The sequence below is a fragment of the Beta vulgaris genome, chromosome 6 (assembly GCF_026745355.1).
Source record: "Beta vulgaris subsp. vulgaris cultivar EL10 chromosome 6, EL10.2, whole genome shotgun sequence".
NCBI lineage: Eukaryota > Viridiplantae > Streptophyta > Magnoliopsida > Caryophyllales > Amaranthaceae > Beta > Beta vulgaris.
Window position 1 is genome coordinate 7,025,882 of NC_079207.1, and position 22,964 is coordinate 7,048,845.

At 38.8% G+C, this 22,964-nt stretch overlaps 2 protein-coding genes across 4 annotated transcripts; both read left to right on the forward strand.

Annotated features, from left to right (window-relative positions):
- Positions 1-1,712: 1,712 nt before the first annotated feature.
- On the forward strand, positions 1,713-19,635 carry LOC104895352 (transcription and mRNA export factor ENY2). 3 transcript variants are annotated; one of them, XM_057395634.1, is made up of 5 exons: positions 1,713-1,812; positions 2,103-2,190; positions 2,420-2,514; positions 2,765-2,841; positions 19,546-19,635. In XM_057395634.1, the coding sequence occupies exons 1-5, from the start codon at positions 1,808-1,810 to the stop codon at positions 19,617-19,619; spliced, it is 339 nt and encodes a 112-aa protein (XP_057251617.1). In that variant the 5' UTR covers positions 1,713-1,807; the 3' UTR covers positions 19,620-19,635. The 3 variants fall into 3 exon arrangements, with proteins under 3 accessions (XP_057251617.1, XP_010680129.1, XP_010680130.1); XM_010681827.4 differs by lacking the exon at positions 19,546-19,635 and adding an exon at positions 4,564-5,349 and having other exon boundaries at positions 1,743-1,812; XM_010681828.4 differs by lacking the exons at positions 1,713-1,812; positions 19,546-19,635 and adding exons at positions 1,819-2,012; positions 4,564-5,349.
- On the forward strand, positions 8,054-15,295 carry LOC104902790 (uncharacterized). The gene is made up of 2 exons (XM_010690691.4): positions 8,054-8,394; positions 15,010-15,295. Exons 1-2 carry the CDS (start codon positions 8,109-8,111, stop codon positions 15,075-15,077), a joined length of 354 nt encoding a protein of 117 aa, XP_010688993.3. The 5' UTR covers positions 8,054-8,108; the 3' UTR covers positions 15,078-15,295.
- Positions 19,636-22,964: the final 3,329 nt, after the last annotated feature.

The window sequence follows — 22,964 nt, forward strand, 5'->3', positions numbered from 1 at the left end:
TTCAGTCTGTTTTATTCTTTTTCATTTTCTTTAGTTCCTTGTTAGGTATAAAACAAAATTTGTATCTATTCTACATTAGCTACTTGCTGGACTTATATTAGTTTATACAATTTAGTTGAGATATCAATCTTCTAAGTTTTTTTTTCCGGTTCCATATGGAATTCGTAAGTTGCGGAAATGTAGACAATTGCATCACAATTCTCATGTGGCTTTACATTTTTACCGATTAAATTAATTGACATTTAACATACATGAATTGAGTTAATCAATCTTCCTATCACTGTTTTTAGTTTTCAATATTCATTTTTATAGCATAAATACATAAACCAGGGAAAAAATATTTCAAATGTTCTCTTCAGTTATCATAACAATGATTTGTTTAAGTATTGACTAATTTTCTAGTTATTACAATTTACATATAGTTATTAAAAATCAATACTGAAATTTGGCAACACAAACAACGAGGCAATGTAGATGGTATCATAGTTTATCTTAATATCACGATAATATGATATGGATAAATAAGTGTTACCATTAGCAAATTGACACATATGTTCATCAACTAATTTTGACTATTTTTTTCACTATAAAGAAAAACATAGTCGGAATGGATGTCGTTAGATTCGATTCAATGTATATTAGCCATCTCAACGTATATGAGTATTATAACTTAATGGGAGATCGATAAACAAGTAATTTCTAGGATCAACATGATTCAATTTTCAATTTGAATAGCTACCCACCTATTGTTGATGGGTAAAAATAAGTAGTTTCTGCTAGGCCTTCATCCTTTTTTTAGTTTTTTTTAGGTTCATTAGGGTTTTTATTGGTTGGAATGTCTAGCTATTTTGGTAAAAAATTGTTTTAAAATATCAACTTTTTATAAACCGTATTTATGTCAATTTGTTCCGGTATGGGACAAGTTTTAGGATACGAACCGATATGTCTTCAGTCAATTAAGCCGGTTCTAATTCCTGCAAGAGAGAACACGTAAACTAGCCTCGGGGGTTGATCCGAGGAACACCCCTCCGATGCCTAAGTCAGTTATGGATAAATCGGTAGGTCTCAAGTATAGTTTCTTGGGATTCGTGAACATACCTTATGACTCATATCAACGGGGTATTTATAGGGAACTCGAGCAGGCCCGTATACAGGTTGAGCCCTGTACTTACGGGGAATATTTTCATGTATATTCCCTTGGGATATATTCTTATCTTGTATACAAAATCTATCTCTAGGCCCGTAGGCGCTGATAGATAGGACTGAATCAAGCCCAAGCCTTTGGCAATAGGCCCGTAGAATGATGCCGGTAAGGCATCGCAATAGAACCGACATGACGAAGTCAACGGTTCTGTAGAAAGCATGTGTGATCACGACAGTGTACTTCAGTCTAATTAAACTGGAATGGAACTTAGTCAGCCCCCATACACAATTAAAGATATTACTCCATCCGTTTCAAAATACAAGACATTCACGATTTTCGAAAATTTACTTTGACTACAAATATCTCTTATAATATAATAAATAAAAAATTATACCAATCTTGAAAAATACTATAATAACATTATTTTGAAAAATTTTCAAACAACATATATTAAGAGCAATTAACGGTCAAAATTTGACCTCGAACATCATATACATCTTATATTATAAAACGAATTAAGTAATGATCAAATAAGCGCATTGAATTAAGTGAAAAAGTAAGCGAAAGCATATTGTTTTTTTTATAAAAGAAAGCCCCAAAATGAGATTGAGAATTCGATTTATCAGCCCTACCATCTCACCAAAGGCGGCATAACAAGGTCAGATGAGGTCTGAGCAAATAGAATCATCTAGTCTTCTTCAAATCTTCACCAATTCATCCATATATATATAATCTAAACATTACTCATTTGTTTGTATTTCTAATTTAAGTCGACTGAAAAGATAACACTAAGCAAAAATCCCAGAACAAGCAAGATACTATTGCAGTTGGATAAACAACACATTATTTTCCTTCATTTATAACCAATGTAATCCCTTTTTTTATTATTATTTCTACTAAATTTTACTCTTTTTTTCACTATAATAATCTCTCTCTTTTTGGGTCAAAAAATTTATAGGAGGCATTCAGTAAATCGTCCACCAACACCAGATGCAGGGGATGAACAAGAGAAAGAGCTTACAGTTCAAGAAAAAATCAACATAAAGGTCCTTTTATAAATATGTTCTTATAATATGTTCTTAATTTAATTTTATTCTCTTATTTTTCCCTTATGATTATTTTTTATTGGGTAGATCGTTTTATTTTCTGGGTTCCCCAAAATTGTGCTTTGATTTGTTGCTCTTTTGGGGTTTTTTTTTATTTGTTTTGATTTTTGTTGCATATAATTTTGTGGTTTACTGAAATGGGAATTTATTTGGTTGATTGATTTTACAGTTGATTGAGAGTGGAGAAAAGGAGAGATTGATGAATCTTTTGAGGGAAAGGCTCATTGAGTGTGGATGGAAAGATGAAATGAAAGCCATTTGCAGGTTTCGAATCCGAACCCTGCAATTTATGTTAAAATTTCTAGCTTTCCACTTTATTTGATGTTATAATTCTTGATGTTTTAGGATAGTATGTGTGATTTAGTGTAATTGATGTGAATTTGCAAAAATAGAACTTATTAGTCAACCAGGATGTTATTGAATTAGGCTCCAATGAAGGTTGTTTATTTTAATCTCTTGTAATCGTGCAATGTGTGTTGTTTGAGTTTCGACTAAGATTTGCTTCGATTTGTAGGGCGTTTATAAAGAAGAAAGGAAGGAACAATGTAACTGTGGATGATCTTGTACATTTAATCACTCCTAAAGGAAGAGGTACAACTTGTTATCATTCTCATAAATCTTGTTTCAGCTTTTGCCTCGCGTATTTTTTGTTTGTTGTCTTTTGTCAAAACGCACTGTTGAAACTTAACTAGTCGACTAGATGTTGTGGAGAGTGTTATTGAACTGGTGAGAGATTAGGGTTTTGGCTATATTGGTGGTTATGAAAGTTTGTCGTGGTTGAGGTCTGATGTGTAAAACACTTTTAAGTTTCTGGTTTTGGGTAGAGCCGTAGAGGTTTGGATGTATAGTTGCTTGACATTTTTGCAATACTACTTTCTCGCACTTATCTACACACGTTTACATTGTCGTTGTGCCTCCAAAGAGGCTTACACATTGGGGTAAAGGAGGCCACTTCGTTACTCGACTCTAGTATGGGTTTGAGTGTTGGATTCGGATATTTTCTGAAAAAAATTCATGAGTTTGGCCTAAATTGGAGTGGTGAAGTGTCCCTTCTCATGTCGAGGATCGGAAACAGGCACTTGCTTTGGATAACCTGGAAGGGAGGATGGATGTACACAATCTTACCAATTAAAATGTGATCTAGTAAGCAGCAATGCTTTTCCACTTACAATTAAGTACGAAGCTTCCCCATTTTTTTCCCACCATCTTGTCTTCACACATATCTCACAGCTCCTTTTTTATTGGAGGGGTTGGTAAGAAATGGAGAGTGTTGTTTCTAGGTGATGAAATTGAGATTCTCTGGCAAGCTGCATGATTACCTGTTATAGGGAAATACGAAAAGCAAGGCTCTGATATCACCTCTAGAAGTGAGTCTTTTAACATGGGGCGGAGGGAGGGGAATAGTGGTTCTTATAAAGAGGATGTGGTTGTGTGGCTATGGAATGTTGGTAAAAGGAACAGGATGTTTTTTTTACTCTCTATCTGGCGAGCTCTTTGCTAGATTACCTTATTTTTCTGCCCCTCCCACTCTCTAAGGTCTAAGGGTGCTAAGCTGGACAAACAGACCAGCAAAAGATGTTGGTCCAATAGGGTCTTTCTGCTTACCAATTGGAAAATGATTGAGCTTCAGCATATGAGCCCTTTTTCATCATTGTGCTGCAAGCTGCATAACCTGTATTCATGCTGTGTTGTGATTCAAGATTTCCGGCGTTCCAGGTTTCGTCACATGAGAAACGACAAAAAATAGCAGTAGTCTTAACTTGTAATGTTTTTTGTTGTGTTCTAGTTTTAAATCTGCATTTTGTGCTCTAATCAATAGAAAGAAAAAGCCTGTTCTCCACTGAACAAGTGAAGATGGGACATTTTAGTAATTTTACTTGGTGTGATTTTCACTCTGATTCCTCCTCTCGTTTCCCTGGAAATAAAGTTTTTCATTCAGCCTTTTTATTTAATAAGTTAAGGAACGTTTGATTCATATGATTTTGGTATGAGGTATAAGGTATGGCTTTAGAATGAGCAAAACCCATACGTAGTGTTTGTTTAATAAATTGATAGGTTTAAAACCCATACCTCAAACCCATGAAGTTTGGGGTTTAGAAACCCAAGGAGGGAGATGGGTATGGCTCATACTAACACCTCTAAGAATCAAATAATAGAAAACTTTTAATTCCCAAATAAAACGAAACACGTGGTATTAGGTATCAAGTTCCAAATTTATAACACCTTGGTTTCATTACCGATTACAAACTCATACCACTATATGAACCAAACGCCCAGTAGTTACTAACATTCTAACGATCTCTTGTCATGCAGCAACTGTCCCTGATTCTGTGAAAGCAGAACTATTGCAGCAAATTTGGGCTTTTCTAAATGCAACTGCAATTTGATACGAGGAACCGGTACATCAGAGAAAAAAAAGATGAGAATCCAAGTACAAATCTTCACGGAGGAAAGATTTGAAAGAGTTCGGTGAGGAAGTCACTACTATGTGATTCTAGTACTTGACGTATCTAGATTAGTGACTGCAATGCAACTTGCCCCCTTGTCCATATGGCTCAGGATATCCGTGGCATATGTTTCATGTGTTAGATTTGCTTGTAATAGACTTGCATCTTTTAAATTCGAGTATTTGTGCTTGTTTATATAAAAAGAACCATGATAATGTGATATAAAGGAGAACACTCATTGCTAAGTTGTGTTCGAATCTTACAATTCGGCTTGTTTGTTAGCTCTATGTCACGGATCGTCTTTCACACCCTGGAGCATGGCTGGGCAATAAGGGTTCGTCGGAGCAAACTGATTTTCCACAGTATTGCTCGTTAAGATTATTGTTTTGTTGTGTTGCAATAGAACTTGATTTCATCAAGTTCCACTACATATCTGAAATAGAACGTGTTTCTCTGCCAAGGTATTCAAATTCGTTTTCCTAACAATAATTTGTGCACCAAACTCACCTCGTCTTAATTGTTAACCCAGGATTACAAAGATAGATAGAGATTAGGAAAGATGATGTATCTCATATCTTGTTTTCTCTGTTTCTTAACAGATGTTATATTGAATATATTCGCTTTTATACTATTTAGATATTAACATTGATCATATTCGCTTTATGTAAGGATAATTGTTATTATGTACTCCTTTCATTTTCTTTTGCCTGTATTTGTCGTTGGAAAATTTTAATTTGTTGTTCCTATCTTGGATCTTTCCATAAATATAGTGTAATTTTAAACTGCAATAAATGAGCTGACACGATTCAATAGTTATCTTTTACTCTTTTTTTTTTTTTACTAGTCGAGCTTTTATATTATAGCTAACGAATATTGCATTCGAGATTGCGAAAAGCAGGTTGTCTAATATAGATAAACTCAAAGGGTTAGATTTTTATTTTTAATTATATTTTAAATAGTGAAATCTTGCCTATTATTGAAGTTGTATTGGTTTCTTTCCCGATTCCAAATAGGTATTAACTGACCTGCGATAGTGCGATTCACAATAATTTACAAAAATATACAATACAACAGTATTTTATTAGCATACATCCCCACGGGAGAATTCACAACCATGACATACATGATACAACACATCAACCAGATGTGTTGTAATTACAAATATGAAATATACAAGCCAAGCCATGAAACCAAAGACTTCAAAATAGCAAAATAGCAGAAGCAGCAATATATGAGTATGATAACTTTTGTTGTTGGTTTGAAAGTGTTGTTACTTTTATCGACATCGACCTCCAGCAAATGTTGCCGAGCAAACTTCTCTTCCACAGCATGGGTAGCTGAAGAACCCGCATTCCTGCCCTATTACGCTGCAACGTGACTCAGGGTCTGCAAAACGTATTTATGGTTTCATATATCAATCAGTATCATATCAAAGTAACGGCGTCACGTGACACTCTACTCAATCTTCAAATACATGTTTATAATCTTATTTATGGTTTCATATATCGATCAGTATCATATCAAAGTAACGATGCCACGTGACACTTTACTCAACCTTCTAATACATGTTTATAATCTTATTTATGGTTTCATATATCGATCAGTATCATATCAAAGTAACGGTGCCACGTGACACTTTACTCAACCTTCTAATACATGTTTATAATCTTATTAAAAAAGATTAACAATGTGAAGCTATTAGGATCCGAACACATGACCTTTCAAATAAAAGACAAGAGTATAACCACCAATCCACTACGATTTCAATGTTTAATATTTCAAAGTAAAACATAATAAAGTGTTATAATTATATGTAACTATTAAGACATAGACAAAGCTTTTTGATCTCTAGTACTTTTATTAAGGTAATAACATTGTCTTATCCCAATTCCATTGATATTGTAATTTCTATCCCCAATTTCTTGAAAAATAATTGTTATGTCCTAAAAATCTTGCTAAGCTGAATTTGCAGGATATACATCCGTCCCAGCTAGAAGTTACCAGGTAGCAGCTACAGCAAGCAGGAACGAAGGGAGTTGAATAAATTCGATTCAAAGAGCATTGGATACTGATCAAGACCAAGTCAAGTAATGCTGTTGCGCCTACAAAATAGGGTTGACAGAGTCATTAAGCAGAAGTGGAGATACTCCTTGATATTAGGAGATCATGGCATCATATTAGGAGATTAGTTATGCAACGTAAACATGTAAAGCAACGTTACAATAAATGTATGGATATAAATAGGAGTAGAAGTATTGGGGAAAAGGGCAGTTCATTAACATTGCTTACATTAGAACACTTCCATTTACTTTCACAAATATTTACAAGTGTATTAGTCATAAGCTACAAGCTGCTAGCTCTAGCTATAAGTTGTAATCTTCCTACATAGTGGATTGGTGGACTCAATTCCACCCGCGGTTTTTACCCCTTCTTGGGGTTTTCCGCGTCACCATTTCTTGGTGTCTTGCTTTGCTTTGCATTCTCTTTCAATTTCGTAGCTAGTATCTTTTATTGTTTGTAGCTGCATCTCCATTAGCTGTAGATCCTCAGCTAAGTTCTGCCTGATCAGAATTTGGCATAAACAGTTTGGCGCCCACCGTGGGGCTCTACAGCTAAACTCTCATCAAAATCCCAAAAGAAACACTTCAACCCAACTTTGAAATGGCTGACGATTCTGCTGAGGCAATGAAAGCGGCTTTGCTGAAGGCTCAGGAGGACCTTCACCGCACTCAATCTGAGGCCCAGAGACCATTGACAGCCTCAGAAAAGAATTGGATTCTGTCAAAAGTAACAAAACACCCAAACACGTATCCGGAACGTAATTCCTAAGGTGCTTGACTCGAAGATTCCGAGGCCAGGAAGGTGAAGATGGAGCAGCTAGATCCGACGATGAAGCAGATGAAGCTGATCCCACAGCAGGAAAATGGCGCTCCTAGAATCTCAGAACAGGAAAATACTTCGCATGCTGACGAAGCTACCTGGAGCACCTACCCCTGTGGCTGAAGAATCTCCTGATGGCTACGCCCAATCCCCCTTCGTGGAAGAAATCGCAAGAGCCAGGATTCCCAAAAAGATCAACGTGACCCAGCCTCACAAGCTGTATGATGGAGCTGCGGATCCCTATGACCATGTGGCTCAATATAAACAGAAGATGTGGACTCTGTCCATTCCTGAGCATCTGCTAGAAGCCACCATGTGCAAGTCCTTCGGGGCCACCCTATCTGGACCTGCTTTACAATGGCTGATAAGTCTTAAGCCAGGTAGCATTCAAAATTTTGCTGCTTTAATTAACAAGTTTTATATGCAGTTTGCAAGCAGCAGGATCCTAGAGAAGCACACCGGCGACTGTACCGCATCACCCAGAAAGCCAATGAAGCTGTGAGGCAGTACCTGGATCGATTCAACAAGGAAATGATCTCTGTCAAGAACCTGGATGTTCCCACAGCTATCGAAGCATTCAGGAGAGGACTAACCTATAAATCTAGATTGTATTATGAATTGACCAGGTACCCATGTGGCACATTCGAAGAGGTCAGGGCCAGAGCTATGGCTGAGATACGTGTCGAGGAGGACGAGGCGTCCAGGTACGTGAGCGAGCCTAGCTACGATCGGAAATCCCAGAACCAGAAGAAGACTGATTGGCGCCATCAGCCATATCAGAAGCGCGAAAGTAATAACGTAGCCAGCAAGGCCACAGGTAAATCGTCTAACAATGATTACCCTTCCATTGCTTCCTACTGTTTTAACGTGGATGCAGGAGGCGTAGTAAACGCATTAGAAAAGCTGGGAACCACATTAGGTGGCCTCGCAAAGACAGACCAGACAGCGAGAAGGACACCACCAAGTGGTGTAGCTACCATGGCGACCATGGCCATCGAACAGAAGAATGCAATGCTCTCAAAAAGGAGGTGGCTGGCTGCTCAAGAAGGGCTATCTCGAGCACTTGATGGGGAAAAGGGGCAGCAAGAAGATAAAGCTGGCCCCAGCCAGCAACAGCCTCATCCGCCACCTGAGCCCCTGCACGATAAGGTAATCAATTCTATCTCTGGAGGTTCAGAAATATGTGGACTAACATACTCTGCAGCCAAGAGATTTGCTCGAGAAGGTTCCAAAATGCACCTAGCCCGCTGAGGAGTGCTGAAGAGAAAAAGCTCAGAAGCATGACCATCAGCTTCGACGAAGAAGATGGAGATGAAGAAGCTGATAATCATGACGGCCTCGTGTTCTCTCACCGTCAGCAATTGCCTCATGAAGCGAGTCTGATAGACAATGGCAGCTCAGCTAATATCATTTTCAAAAGTGCTCTAGAAAGCATGGGGCTGCAGGAAGCTGATATCCTCAGGAAAGCAACCGTTCTGTTCGGGTTCAATGGCGAGCCAGCTACAACGCTCGGAGAAATCGTATTGCCCACCTATGCAAAAGGAGTCAACCTCCAAACCAGGTTCAATGTGGTAGATTGTCCCTCAGCATACAACATCATAATGGGGACACCATGGATCCACAAAATGCGAGCTGTACCTTCCACCTATCACCAGACTATTAAATTCCCTACCAAGTGGGGAGTACAAGAAATCAGGGGCGATCGCAAGCTGGCTAGGGAATGCTATAGCATATCTCTAAAAGCAAAAAAGGAATCTATCTAGCAATTACAGCAAGGTCCAGCGCCAGCCAAGCCAACAGATCAAGATGTAGATGAAGTGGCGTTGGACCCAGCAAAGCCAGAGCAGACCGTGCAGATTGGGGCATCCCTGCCAGCTGAGAGAAAGCAGCGGATTATTGAATTCTTAAAGAAAAATGTAAGCTGTTTTCGCATGGAGCCATGAAGAATGGTAGGCATTGAGCCTGACATCATCACCCATAAGCTAAACGTCGATCCCAACTCAAAGCCCGTGAAGCAGAAAAGAAGGAAGTTTGCTCCAGAAAGAAACATGATAGTCAACGAGAGGTGGACAAGCTACTCAAAGCTGGCAAAATCCGAGAAGTCAAATATCCCGATGGCTAGCTAACGTGGTGGTTGTTGGAAAGAAAAATGGCAAATGGCGGGTGTGCATCGATTTTACAGATCTCAATAAGGCGTGCCTAAAGATCCATTCCCACTGCCACATATTGATGCACTAGTGGACGCTACAGCTGGCCATGAAAGGCTAACGTTCCTAGATGCATACTCAGGTTACAATCAGATACTAATGGATCCTGCAGACCAAGAAAAGACCGCCTTCATGACTGAAAGAGGCATCTATTGCTACAAGGTAATGCCCTTTGGGCTAAAAAATGCGGGTGCCACCTACCAGCGGCTAGTCAACAAGATGTTCGAGAAGCAGCTGGGGGACACGATGGAAGTCTATATAGATGACATGCTGGTCAAAACAAAGAAAGCAGAGGATCATGTGGACCACCTGCAGGAAACCTTTGAAGTCTTAAAGAAGTATGGGATGAAACTCAATCCTAGCAAGTGTTCCTTCGGTGCCCAGCAGGCAAGTTTTTGGGCTACATAGTCACCCAGCGAGGAATAGAAGCCAATCCCAGCCAAGTGCAAGCACTAATCAATATTCAGTCACCGAAACCTGAAAGAGGTCCAGAAGCTGACAGGAAGGGTAGCTGCACTGAACAGATTCATATCCAGATCATCCGACAAGTGCCACTTGTTTTACAACGTGCTAAAAAAGAATAAAGGATTCAATGGACAGATGAGCATGAAGCTGCATTGCAGGATCTGAAGGCCTACCTGGCTCAACCTCCCCTCTATCAAAGCCATCCACAGGAGAGACTCTCCAGCTGTATCTAGCTGTTAGCAGCAAAGCGGTAAGTGCGGTACTAGCCAGGGAAGCTGAAAATCAACAACTCCCAGTTTATTACGTTAGCAAATCCTTGCTGGATGCTGAAACCAGGTACACATCACTTGAAAAGTTAGTATTAGCTTTATATATGGCATCTCGTAAGTTGAGGCACTATTTTGAGTCTCACCCCATTCATGTTATGACTAATTACCCATCAAAGCAGTATTACGAAAACCTGAGCATTCAGGGAGAATGGCCAAATGGGCCATATCCCTGAGTGCACATGACATTAGGTATCTACCCAGGACAGCTATAAAATCGCAAGCCCTAGCTGACTTTGTGGCAGACTTTAGCCCTGACTTAGCTGCTACCGCTGAAGAAGAAGTGCGCCACTGTTAACAAAGTAGGTAAATCAGGCTCATGGCAGCTGTATGTAGATGGATCTTCAAACTTCAGAGGGCTGGTCTAGGTATAGTGCTAAAGTCGCCACAAGGGGACATGATAGTACGCGCTATCTGCTGCGATTTTAAAGCTACCAACAATGAAGCTGAATATGAGGCCTTAATAGCAGGTATGACACTAGCACATGATTTAAAAGCTAACAGTTTGCGTGTCTTCAGTGATTCGTTGCTAATAGTAAGCCAGGTAAATGGAGAGTACGCAGCTAAAGATTCTAAAATGGCCTCTTACCTAGAGCTAGCCAAAGACAAAGCCAAGTTATTCGAAGAGTTCAGCATAAAGCAGATCCCAAGGGACCAGACACCAAGGCAGACGCCCTAGCTAACCTCGGATCAGCACTCAGAAAATGCGATTTCAAATCAATACCTATAGCCCACCTAGCTGAGCCAGCTATCAGCAAAGAGGTAAACATGGTGCAATCAGATGACAACCAGGCAGGAAGCACAGCTGGACCCAGCCAATCATCGATTTTCTGGAGAGGGGCATCTTGCCAGAAGATAAGCTGGAAGCTAGGAAGCTGCGAATGAAAGCCACAAGATATCATGTTATTTCGGCACTCTATTCAAAAGAGCTTGCGCCAGCTACGATCTATTACAAAGGTGCTTAGACAAAGACCAATGGGAGCCCACCCTCAAGGATTCCATGAAGGTGAATGCTGCTCATGCAGCTGGAAGAAGCTTATCAAACAAAATCCTAGCATACGGGTATTATTGGCCAACCATGCGTGCTGATGCTAAGAAGTATGTGCAAAAATGCGAAAGCTGCCAAAAAACGCAGGCATGACACATCAGCCAGCTGAGATATTGCACCCCACCTTAACACCCTGGCCTTTCATGAGGTGGGGCATGGACATTGTGGGGAAATTGCCTGTAGCTCCAGGGCAAAAAGTTTTCATGTTAGCACTCACGGACTACTTCTCTAAATGGATCGAAGCTGGGGCATTCCAGCAGGTGAGAGATAAAGAAGTAATATCCTTTTTGCATACTAACATTATCTGCAGATTCGGAGTACCCAGCGAAATCATTTGTGATAATGGATCACAATTCATAAGTGACAAGACAAGGCAATTCTGTCACGAATGGAACATCAGCTTGATAACTTCCACACCTAGATATCCGCAAGCTAACGGACAAGCTGAGTCCAGCAATAAAGTAATTATCAAGGCATTAAGAGGCGCCTAAAAGCTAAGAAGGGAAGATGGGTAGAAGAACTACCTAAGGTGCTGTGGGCAAACAGAACAACACCAAGAGGCGCCACAGGAAGAACTCCTTTTTCACTTGTGTATGGATGCGAGGCGGTACTACCTGCGGAAGTAGCTGTCCCAACAGCTAGATATGGATTGATAACTCCTGAAGCCAACGACAAAGAGCTTGCTACGACCTAGATTCCATCGAAGAATTGCGAGATAATGCATTAGTCGAATGGCTGCACAACAAAAATAGTGGCTCGTAGCTTCAACAAGAATGTCAAAGCTAAAGTATTCAAGGTAGGAGATTGGGTTCTAAGGAAAGTTTTTCAGAATACCCAAGAAGTCAACGCTGGTAAGTTAGGGATCAGCTGGGAAGGCCCCTATCTAATCGATCAAGTAGTTGGAAAAGGAGCTTATCGTCTAACTACTAAAGATGGAAAAGCCATACCTAGAAGCTGGAACGCTTCTCACCTTAAGCTATATCATTTCTAACCTGGGGCACTACCAGGTTACTATCGGGCCAAAACGCCAGAATCTTAAAGGCAACCACTGCTTTGCACAAAGCATTGGTCCACCAGGTAAACACACTTAATCTGTCTAACGATTTAAGTATTTTGTGCTCGTAGCAGCAAGCCATCTAAAGTCCACTTCATACGCAGGTAAACGCAAGGGGTTGCAGCACCCAGGTGGGTAGCTGGAATTTCGAGATCCAGCTACAAGGTCGTAGCACCAGCATCAAGCAGCTAAGGGTTAGTTCACCCAAACTTAGCTGAGTGGTCGTAGCACCAAGCAAACGGGCCCAACCTAAGTTGAACAACACTTACCCCAGGTAAATATGTTGTTCTAATACTAAGATCAAAAGCATGCATGTAACTTAAGTACTCATCAAAGTATCAATAGCTAAGATCAAAAGGCAAAGACATAAGTTCAAACGATTAAATTGCCAAAAGAAAATATGTTCTTACAAAAACACATTGCCCCCTAGGCAATGGTAAAAGTTCCAAGCTAATTAAAACTAAATTGTTCCAAAAAGAAAACTGATGAAAGCACTGAAGAAAATAAGAGATCACGCTGGCACATCGCCAGCAACCTTGTCCTTGTCACCAAGAACAGCACCTTCTGGATGGTTGAGAGAAGGAGGAGGATTCAGCTGTAGACTTCTCCGAGTCATTTGTTTTGCCACCTGTAGCTAAAGCTTCCAGAGCGGTCATAGAATCCAGCTTGAGGAATCTGTCAATGTAGAAATTGACACCCTTGTCATCTAGCTTCTTGAACTTAATCAGGAAAGCTAGCTTCGCAGTTTCGATAATTTTTGCTTCAGCTTGGATGTCTAAAGCCCTCTCCTCAGCTTCTCTTACAGCTGCAGCACAGGCGTGCATTTTCCCTCTCCGCCTCAGCTATCTTCTCATCTTTTTCCAGCCTCTCTTTCTCCATCAGTTTTTGTTCAGCATCTAGCTTGCTCTCAGCATCCAACCGGGATTGTTTCTCCCTCTCCAGCTTAGCTTGGTGGCTCAAATTGTCCTTTTGCAGACGAGCCACCTTATCCTGAAGGGTAGCAACAGTCCGCAAGCTGTCCCTGGCAGCTATGCAACTCTGGGAAAGCTGGTGAAGCAACAAAAATCATAAGTATAACGACTTTTAATCATTTTTCTTGATTTAAATAGGTCAAAAGATGTTGCTAACCTGTAGGGATAGCTGAACAGCATGGTTCAGGATGACCTCAGGGTCCTGTCCCTTCAATCTCTTTTGCGCAGCTGGAAATACGAGCTTGTCAGCTGCAGGCCAGATCCCACCTTCTAGACCTTCTTCAGCTAGAAAGTCAGCAGGAAAGCTCACAAGGACCTCATCCCTAGGAGAATCGGTCGTAATGTCAATGGTGGTGGGAATGGAGGATGAGCGAAGGTTCTTGCGAGGAACTCTTTCAATCTGGGACTGCCCAGAAGAAGCAGCTGACCTCTTCCTGTTCTTGAGCCTGTCCATGGCATCTTCGTCAGATAAGTTACTGGATCTTGCTGGAGCTGCATGAATGAGAAAAATTAGTTGGCCTAATATCTAAGAGTTGTGAGCAAAGTATAATCTGCACCAAAAATCAAAATTACCTGTCGACATTGAGTTAGTACGAGAAGATGCTCTGAAATCTAAGGGTAGGACCTCGGTAGGAGCTGCGAAGGTACGTTCCTCGACAGGAAACTTGAGCAATTCAGGTAACCTCTCAGCTTGTTCAGGAATCTGGGAGGTAATAGGGCCAAGACCTGCAAGTGAAACAAGGTTTCGGGTCTGCATGCGGGTGTAGGAAGGATAATCTGAGCATTTTCAGGGAAGCCCCCCAGGACCTTAAGCACCTCGATATCTCTCTCGGTGACAGATGAAACAACGTCATCTATGGCTCTGCCCATTAGAAAGGAAGAAAAGTTCTACAGAATTCTTGAGGAAGAAAGAAAGAGAAAGAAACTTTACCTGAGAAGGAGACGAAGTCGCTAGAAACTAAAGTGAAGTTCAAAGAGAGGAGGAGTCCTTTAAATACTGGTAGCTCAACGGTAGTTTGGGCTAACGGATAAAAATTTATTGATGCGTGAGAGATTATCTTTTAGCTGTTGATAAGTAATCATTAATCTGATGAGTTTTTTTTGATCCCCAGGAAAATTATCTTTTCAGCGGATTAAAAGGATTTATCTCCTAGGGTAAAATTTATTATCTTCACACGTTTTAATTCCTCAGATTAAGAGATAAAATTTTGAAATACCAGTTTGTTTAGATCTTAAGTCCTTTTGCTAATAGTTTGTTTTTGATTGATAACTTGCGATTTTAACTCAGTTGCGCCTAGGTTGGCATCACAAGTTAGGGGCAATTGTTATGTCCTAAAAATCTTGCTAAGCTGAATTTGCAGGATATACATCCGTCCCAGCTAGAAGTTACCAGGTAGCAGCTACAGCAAGCAGGAACGAAGGGAGTTGAATAAATTCGATTCAAAGAGCATTGGATACTGATCAAGACCAAGTCAAGTAATGCTGTTGCGCCTACAAAATAGGGTTGACAGAGTCATTAAGCAGAAGTGGAGATACTCCTTGATATTAGGAGATCATGGCATCATATTAGGAGATTAGTTATGCAACGTAAACATGTAAAGCAACGTTACAATAAATGTATGGATATAAATAGGAGTAGAAGTATTGGGGAAAAGGGCAGTTCATTAACATTGCTTACATTAGAACACTTCCATTTACTTTCACAAATATTTACAAGTGTATTCAGCATAAGCTACAAGCTGCTAGCTACTAGCTATAAGTTGTAATCTTCCTACATAGTGGATTGGTGGACTCAATTCCACCCGCGGTTTTTACCCTCTTCTTGGGGTTTTCCGCGTCACCATTTCTTGGTGTCTTCGCCTTTGCTTTGCATTCTCTTTCAATTTCGTAGCTAGTATCTTTTATTGTTTGTAGCTGCATCTCCATTAGCTGTAGATCCTCAGCTAAGTTCTGCCTGATCAGAATTTGGCATAAACAATAATTAAAACAATTTATCATGCCATAACGCCCATTTTCCAATTTCGCACTAGATATTATGAAACAATTATGAAACTCATGAGTAATAATATATTTTGATTATTGTAACTAACCGAGTTATTGTCCGGACTAAAAATAATACTAGTTAGAAAAGCAAATGTTGTAGACTTGTAGCTAAAAATGAGGTATAGTGTAACATATAAACAACACTGTTATTTGTATTGTTAACTGCAAAAAAGAATATATAGTCGTCTATATCTCAAAGACTTGTTTGATACTAGACTTGAAGGTTGTAAACAATACAATTATTAGAGAATAAGAAATGGTCTTAAGCAAGATTTCATAAGTATTACTTATTACCTTCTACGCATGTCCCCCCTGTATATGAATTTGAGCACTCATAACCATTGCAACACCAGGTAATAAGATTACATCTATCACCTTTAAGGCCGCATCCTAAGGATTTTCCTCCCAACATCAATTGCACTGCAAGGTTTAAAATGGGGTATTTCATTAAACACTAACTCGAAATCAAACCTATATTTAACAATGAATAATACATGTTGATTTTCTAAAATAGTACTATAAGATCATCTACAATGGTTTAGTTTTAATTGGTCTAGCAAATAGTAAAAACTAGTTTTAATTGGTTTTACCATTGGGGACCTTGATCCTTGGAGCTGGTTGGTCTAGAATTCCAGACCAACATAGCACCTCGGATGGCGTGCTTGGGGTGAGGGAGAAGATGACAAATGGCAAAAAAGTTTGGCCCAATTTTTTTTTTAAAAAAGGAAATGCTGAGTTGGATTAAAGGGGGAGGTGTGAGATGATGCCACGCAGCAGTTTCAGAAAGGAAAGGCTGGAGATCGATTGCGCCACGCATAAAGTAGCACGGTGATTTAGGCCCTCGCAGCTGGTTTGCTGTCAGTGGGTCTGACGCGCGTCAGACCCCACTGAGCAGCAAATCAAGTGCTGCCACGTACGCGTGGTTTTCTTGCCAGATTTAATTTCTTCCTCGATAATTTTATTAACGCTAATTTAATTTAACGTAAGCTAATTAGCTTTTAACGTAAATTGATTTAACGTAATTTAATTAGTTTCTATTAATTTAGATCATCAATTCCATATAAAAATAAACATTGAGTAGGAGAGAGAGTATATGGTAGGGTATGGTAAAAGTAGGAGAGAGAAATAGAAAAATCAAGTAAGACCAACCAAACCATTGTGAGAAAAAAAAACTATGAGTTGGTGGGAGTTTTAGTGGGATGTGAGGTGTAAGAAGGAGGAAAGGAGAGAGAAAGAAAAAAACTCCAAGACCAACTAAGACCAACCCACTCATTGCAGATGCTCTAATGTAACCATATGTAAAAGTACTAGAGCTGATCAACTCCTGTCCGACCCAATTTTGGACGAGTTTGGACAGAATTTTAGGCTCGTGGTTGGGCCCGATTCGTTTTTTTTGCTTTGGATGAGCCAAAAACGACTTTTCAGTCTATTTTTTTGACCTGACCCAATTTTGGTCCGAAATAGCGGGTGTTGGAAACAAAAATTTGGCCCGAATTTTACCCGGCATGCGACAATGGGCATTTTAAAGACGTGGTCCGGCCGGACACGGTCCATGATCACCTCTATGTAAAACTAATTACATACTTACCTAATGCAATCATCAGAACAATTGTTAAAACGTTCTTTTTGCCCTCCATAATAGTAATAACTATTAGTGTACTTTTTTTTTTTTTTGAATAGAACTATTAGTGTACTTACAATTTAAAAATCAGAGGTTTTGATTTGTGGAATATTTGAGTGATACTTCAAGTAGTTTTTGTGAGGAACCCTATTTATACTTAATTTCCTTACCACCCGACGCAAATAGATTAATTAAACTATGGACTAATTCTAATTTAGATATCAATCTTTTTAACGTATCATCATTCTGATTCACATGCATTATTTTAAGCATTCAACTAACACGTTTATTAAGCATTATACATTACTAAATTATTATACGCTCATTCTCGCCATTAACGAAGCAGTTATTTTAATAGGTTAGACTATTCAGAGAATGAAAGTACTCTCATTTCTTTGAATAGTGTTAATGTTTTTGCTGTTCAATGTCTTTCAACATTATATTGCACCTTGTGTGTAAAGATTTGACATGGATGCACGATGATCAGTTACGTGTGTATTTGGATTTCTATTAAGGAAATATTCGTGATAGAATTAATCCTAAACTCAATATAAATCCTAATGGTTTGGATTTTAATCTTGATAACACCATTGCTCGAAGCATAATACTCCTTCCATTTCATAAAGATTTCGTCAGTTTTGTATTCGGTACATTTCCTAATTATTTACTCACTTCATGTTTCTCGTGTTGACTTTCGAGACATGATGACCACCATATTAATACTCACAATACATGAGGCCCGCCATCATTTGGGACAAACTATAAAGGAGAATTATCTTGTAGCACACTTTTAGGGATGAAGGGAGCTATAATATTATATTAAAAAATTTCAGAGATGTTTAATATAGTGGAAGAATTGTATACCGGGTGTATTTGGTTGTACTTTTGTTTTCTTTACTAATGAATTGATCACGAAAGCTATAAATGATTGTGTCTTTTCATTAGAGATGTTGTAGCTTAGAATTGTTGTAGTTTTGCGTCATTAGCTGTGTAAATTATATAGCAGTGGAAGAGGATGTTTTTCTTACTTTCTATCTAGCGAGCTCTTTGCTAGATTACCTTATTTTTTCAGCCCCTCCCACTCTCTAAGGCCTAAGGGTGCTAAGCTGGACAAATAGACCAGCAAAAGATGTTGGTTCAATAGGGTCTTTCTGCTTATCAATTGGAAAATGATTGAGCTTTAGTATATGAACCCTTTTTCGTCATTGTGCCGCATAACCTGTATTCATGCCGTGTTGTGAGTCAAGATTTCTGGTGTTCCAGGTTTCGTTACATGAGAAACGATAAAAAATAGCAGTAGTCTTGATTAAGGTTGAAGTCTTAACTTGTAATTTTTTTTTGTGTGTTCTAGTTTAACATCTGAATTTTGTGCTCTAATGAACAGAAAGAAAGAGCCTGTTCTCCACTGAACAAGTGAAAGATGGGACATTTTAGTAAATTTACTTGGTGTGATTTTCACACTGATTCCTCCTCTCGTCTCCCTGGAAATAAAGTTTTCCATTTAGCCTATTTATTTAATCAGTTAGGGAACGTTTGATTCATATGATTTTGGTATGAGGTATGGGTTTAGAATGAGTAAAACTCATACCTAGTGTTTGTTTAATATATTGATAGGTTTAAAACTCATACCTCAAACTCATAAGGTTTGAGGTTTAGAAATCCAAGGAGGGAGATGGGTATGGCTCATACCAACACCTCTAAGGGCCTGTTCTCTTCGGCATAAAACAGCTGAACTGAACTGAACTGAACTGAACTGAATTGAACTGAACTGAATTGAACTGAACTGAATTGAACTGAACTGAACTGATCTGAATTGAACTGATCTGAACTGAACTGAACTGAATTGAACTGAACTGAAATGAATAGTGATATGTGAGAGTAAAAGTATTGTCAAGAGCTGAACTGAACTGAACTGGTCTGAACTGAACTGAACTGATCTGAACTGAATTGAACTGAACTGAACTGAATTGAACTGAACTGAACTGAACTGAACTGAAAATAAGCTGGGGAGAACAGGCCCTAAGTATCAAATAATAGAAATTAAAACTTTTAATTCCCAAATAAAACGAAACACGTGGTGGTAGGTATTAAGTTCCAAACTTATATCACCTTGGTTTCGTTAGTGATTCCAAACTTATACCACTCTGATTTCATTACTGATTCCAAACTCATACCACTATATGAACCAAACGCTCAGTAATTACTAACATTCTAACGATCTCTTGTCATGCAGCAACTGTCCCTGATTCTGTCAAAGCGGAACTATTGCAGCGAATTTGGGCTTTTCTAAATGCAAATGCAATTTAATACGAGGAACTGGTACATCAGCGGGAAAAATGATGAGAATATGATCCAAGTACATCTTCACGGAGGAAACATTTGAAAGAGTTCGGTGAGGGAGTCACTACTTTGTTTTTTTTTTTTTTTTTGGTGTTTGCACCCGGTTCACCCTTCGGGCTACATCCGGATTGAGACCAAGTTCGGGATGGTTAGGTTTCATTCCTCTCCCAAGAGTGTTGCGGGGATTCGAACACGGGTCCGTCCTACCAAAGCCAGTCCCCATCACCACTGGGCCAACACTTACTTGGTGGAGTCACTACTTTGTGATTCTAGTACTTAGACGTATCTAGATTAGTGACCGAAATGCAACTAGCCCCCGTATCCATATGGCTTAGGATATCCTTGGCATATGTTCCAGGTGTTAGATTTGCTTGTAATAGACTTGCATCTTTTAAATTTGAGTATTTGTGCTTAGGAATGGCAACGGGTCGGACTTGGATCGGATTATGCATAATTTTGGCTGGTAAGGCATGCATAGCGTGCTAAGGAAATACCCCAACATAATGCTGGGGTAAGGATCGAACCCCTGATCTCAGGGATCAAGGGGGAAATTATGCATAATCCGACTCCGACCCTACAGAAAGTCGGATTTTAAATCTGAGTCCGACTCCGACCCGACTTAAAATCCGAACATCCGACTCCGAGATCCGACCCGACTTAAAATCTAGACATCCGACTTAAAATCCGAACATCCGACGCCGAACTGATCCGACTTTTTTTTCTTCCAATTTGTCTATAATAGAATAGTCTCCTATAATACAATAATTTAATCATTACAATTTATTCTAATCATCATATGGAAATCTTATATCGTACAAATAATCTAGTTATTACTATTATTTTTAACAATCATTTTTTCTATGGGAAAATTCTATATAATACATTTGGCTGAAAGTCGAAGTCAGATTATACATAAATAATACATTACATAAATAAGAAAAAAGTATTGATTGACTCAAAGTTGGAGTCGGATTCGGATGTCGGATTATTTTATGAGATCGGACTCCGACCCTCCTCCGACTCGGGGTCGGATTTTTTAAACGGAGTCGGAGTCGGATTACTTTTTTGTCGGAGTCAACTCGGATTTTTTCTTTCGAATTGGAGCGGACTAGGATTGAATTCGGACTGGATTGCTATCCTTGTGCTTGTTTATATTAAAAGAACCATGATAATGTGATATATAGGAGAACGCTCATTGCTAAGTTGTGTTTGAAGCTTACAATTCGGCTTGTTTGTTAGCTCTATGTCACCGATCGTCTTCCACACCTGGAGCATGGCTGGGCAATAACGGTTCGTCGGAGCAAACTGATTTTCCACAGTATTGCTCGTTAAGCATGCTAAGGAAATAACCCCAACATAATGTTGGGGGTAAGGATCGAACCCCTGACCTCAGAGGTCAGAGGGGAGTGCTCTACCACATGAGCTAGCTCCTCATCCTTAGCACGAGTTTCGTTAAGTTTCACTACATATCTGAAATAGAACGAGTTTCTCTGACACGGTATTCAAATTCGTTTTTCTCACAATAATTTGAGCACCAAACTCATCTTGTCTTAATTGTTATCCCATAATTCCCATGATTACAAAGATAGATGAGAGAAAAGAGAGAGATAGAGATTAGGAAAGATGTATCTCATCATATCTTGTTTTTCTTTGTTTCTCAACAAATGTTATGTTGAATATATTCGCTTTAATACTATTTAGATATTGACATTGACCATATTCGCTTTATGTAAGGATAATTGTTATTTATTTATTCTCTTCATTTCTTTTGCCTGTATTTGTCGTTGGAAAAATCTATTTTGTTGTTTCTGTCTTGAATCTTTTCATAAATATAACGTAATTTTAAGCTGCAATAAATGTTTTCATGCGACTCAATAGTTATCTTTTACTTTTTTTACTCCTCAAGCTTTTATATTATTGGTGTGATTTATTCCAACCCAAGTTATTCCGAAAGCAGATTTGGGCCAACTTCACCTTATTCCATTCCGTCCCAAATTCACCCACTCAAATACCGGTCAACCCAGTTCCAGCCGACCCAAATCCGACCTAGTTTTGAGAGCCTCCTCACCCAGTTGAAACCCGACCCAATACCACCAAAACCACCCAGTTCTGACCCATGGCACACTCTCACGGTCTCACCCATATTATGTCGACCCAGGTTGGGTTAATTAAACCCACCCAGTGACCCATACTGACACCACTAATCGCTCGTTAAGATTATTGTTTTGTTGTATTACAATTGAACTTGATTCCATTAAGTTTTTCTCTACATATCTGAAATAGAACGTGTTTCTCTGACAGGGTATTCGAATTCGTTTTTCTGACAATAATTTGAACACCAAATTCACCTCGTCTTAATTTTTAACCCACGATTACAAAGATAGATAATAGATAAGAGATAGATAGAGATTGGGAAAGATGTATCTCATATCTTGTTTTCTCTGTTTCTTAACACATGTTATATTGAATATATTCGCTTTTATAATATTTAGATATTAACATTGACCATATTCGCTTTATGTAAGGATAATTGTTATTATGTATAACCTTCATTTCTTTTGCCTATATTTGTCATTGGGAAAATTAAATTTGTTATTCCTATTTTGAATCTTTTCATAAATATAGTGTAATTTTAAGTTGCAATAAATGTTTTCATACGATTCAATAGTTATCTTTCACTTTTCTTACTCCTCAACCTTTTATATTATTGGTGGTCTAATATAGATAAACTCAAAGGGTTAGATTTTTTATTTTTAATTAATTTAATAATATTATAAATAGTGAAATCTTGCCTATTATTTAAGTTGTATTGGTTTATTTCTCGATTCCAAATAGATATTAACTGACTCGACCTGCGATAGTGCAATTAACAATAATTTACAAAAATATACAATATAACAGTATTCATTAGCATACATCCCCACGGGAGAATTCACAACCATGACATACATGATACAAGTATACAACGCATCAACCAGATGTGTTGTAATTACAAATATGATATTATGAAATTATGAAATATACAAGGCAAGCCATGAAACCAAAGACTTCGAAGACTTCATAATTCACGCACGCATTGTGTGTAAAACAGGCTAGTAGCAAAATAACATAAGCATCAATATATGAGTATGATAACTTTTGTTGTTGGTTTGAAAGTGTGGTTACTTTTATTGACGTCGACCTCCAGCCAATAAATTGGAGCAAACTTCTCTTCCACAGCATGGGTAGCTGAAGAACCCGCATTCCTACCCTAGTGCGCTGCAAGATGAGTAAGGGTCTGCAAAACGTATTTATGGTTTCATATATCGATCA

Excerpts from the sequence above, each read along its gene's own strand:
- LOC104895352 (XM_057395634.1), top strand. Across the intron at positions 2,191-2,419 it reads AAGAAAAAATCAACATAAAG|TTGATTGAGAGTGGAGAAAA; the intron begins GTCCTTTTATAA and ends TTGATTTTACAG. Across the intron at positions 2,842-19,545 it reads AATCACTCCTAAAGGAAGAG|CAACTGTCCCTGATTCTGTC; the intron begins GTACAACTTGTT and ends CTTGTCATGCAG.
- LOC104902790 (XM_010690691.4), top strand. The coding sequence starts at position 8,109 with ATGATCTCTGTCAAGAACCTGGATGTTCCCACAGCTATCGAAGCATTC. Across the intron at positions 8,395-15,009 it reads CGTAGCCAGCAAGGCCACAG|GATATACATCCGTCCCAGCT; the intron begins GTAAATCGTCTA and ends CTGAATTTGCAG.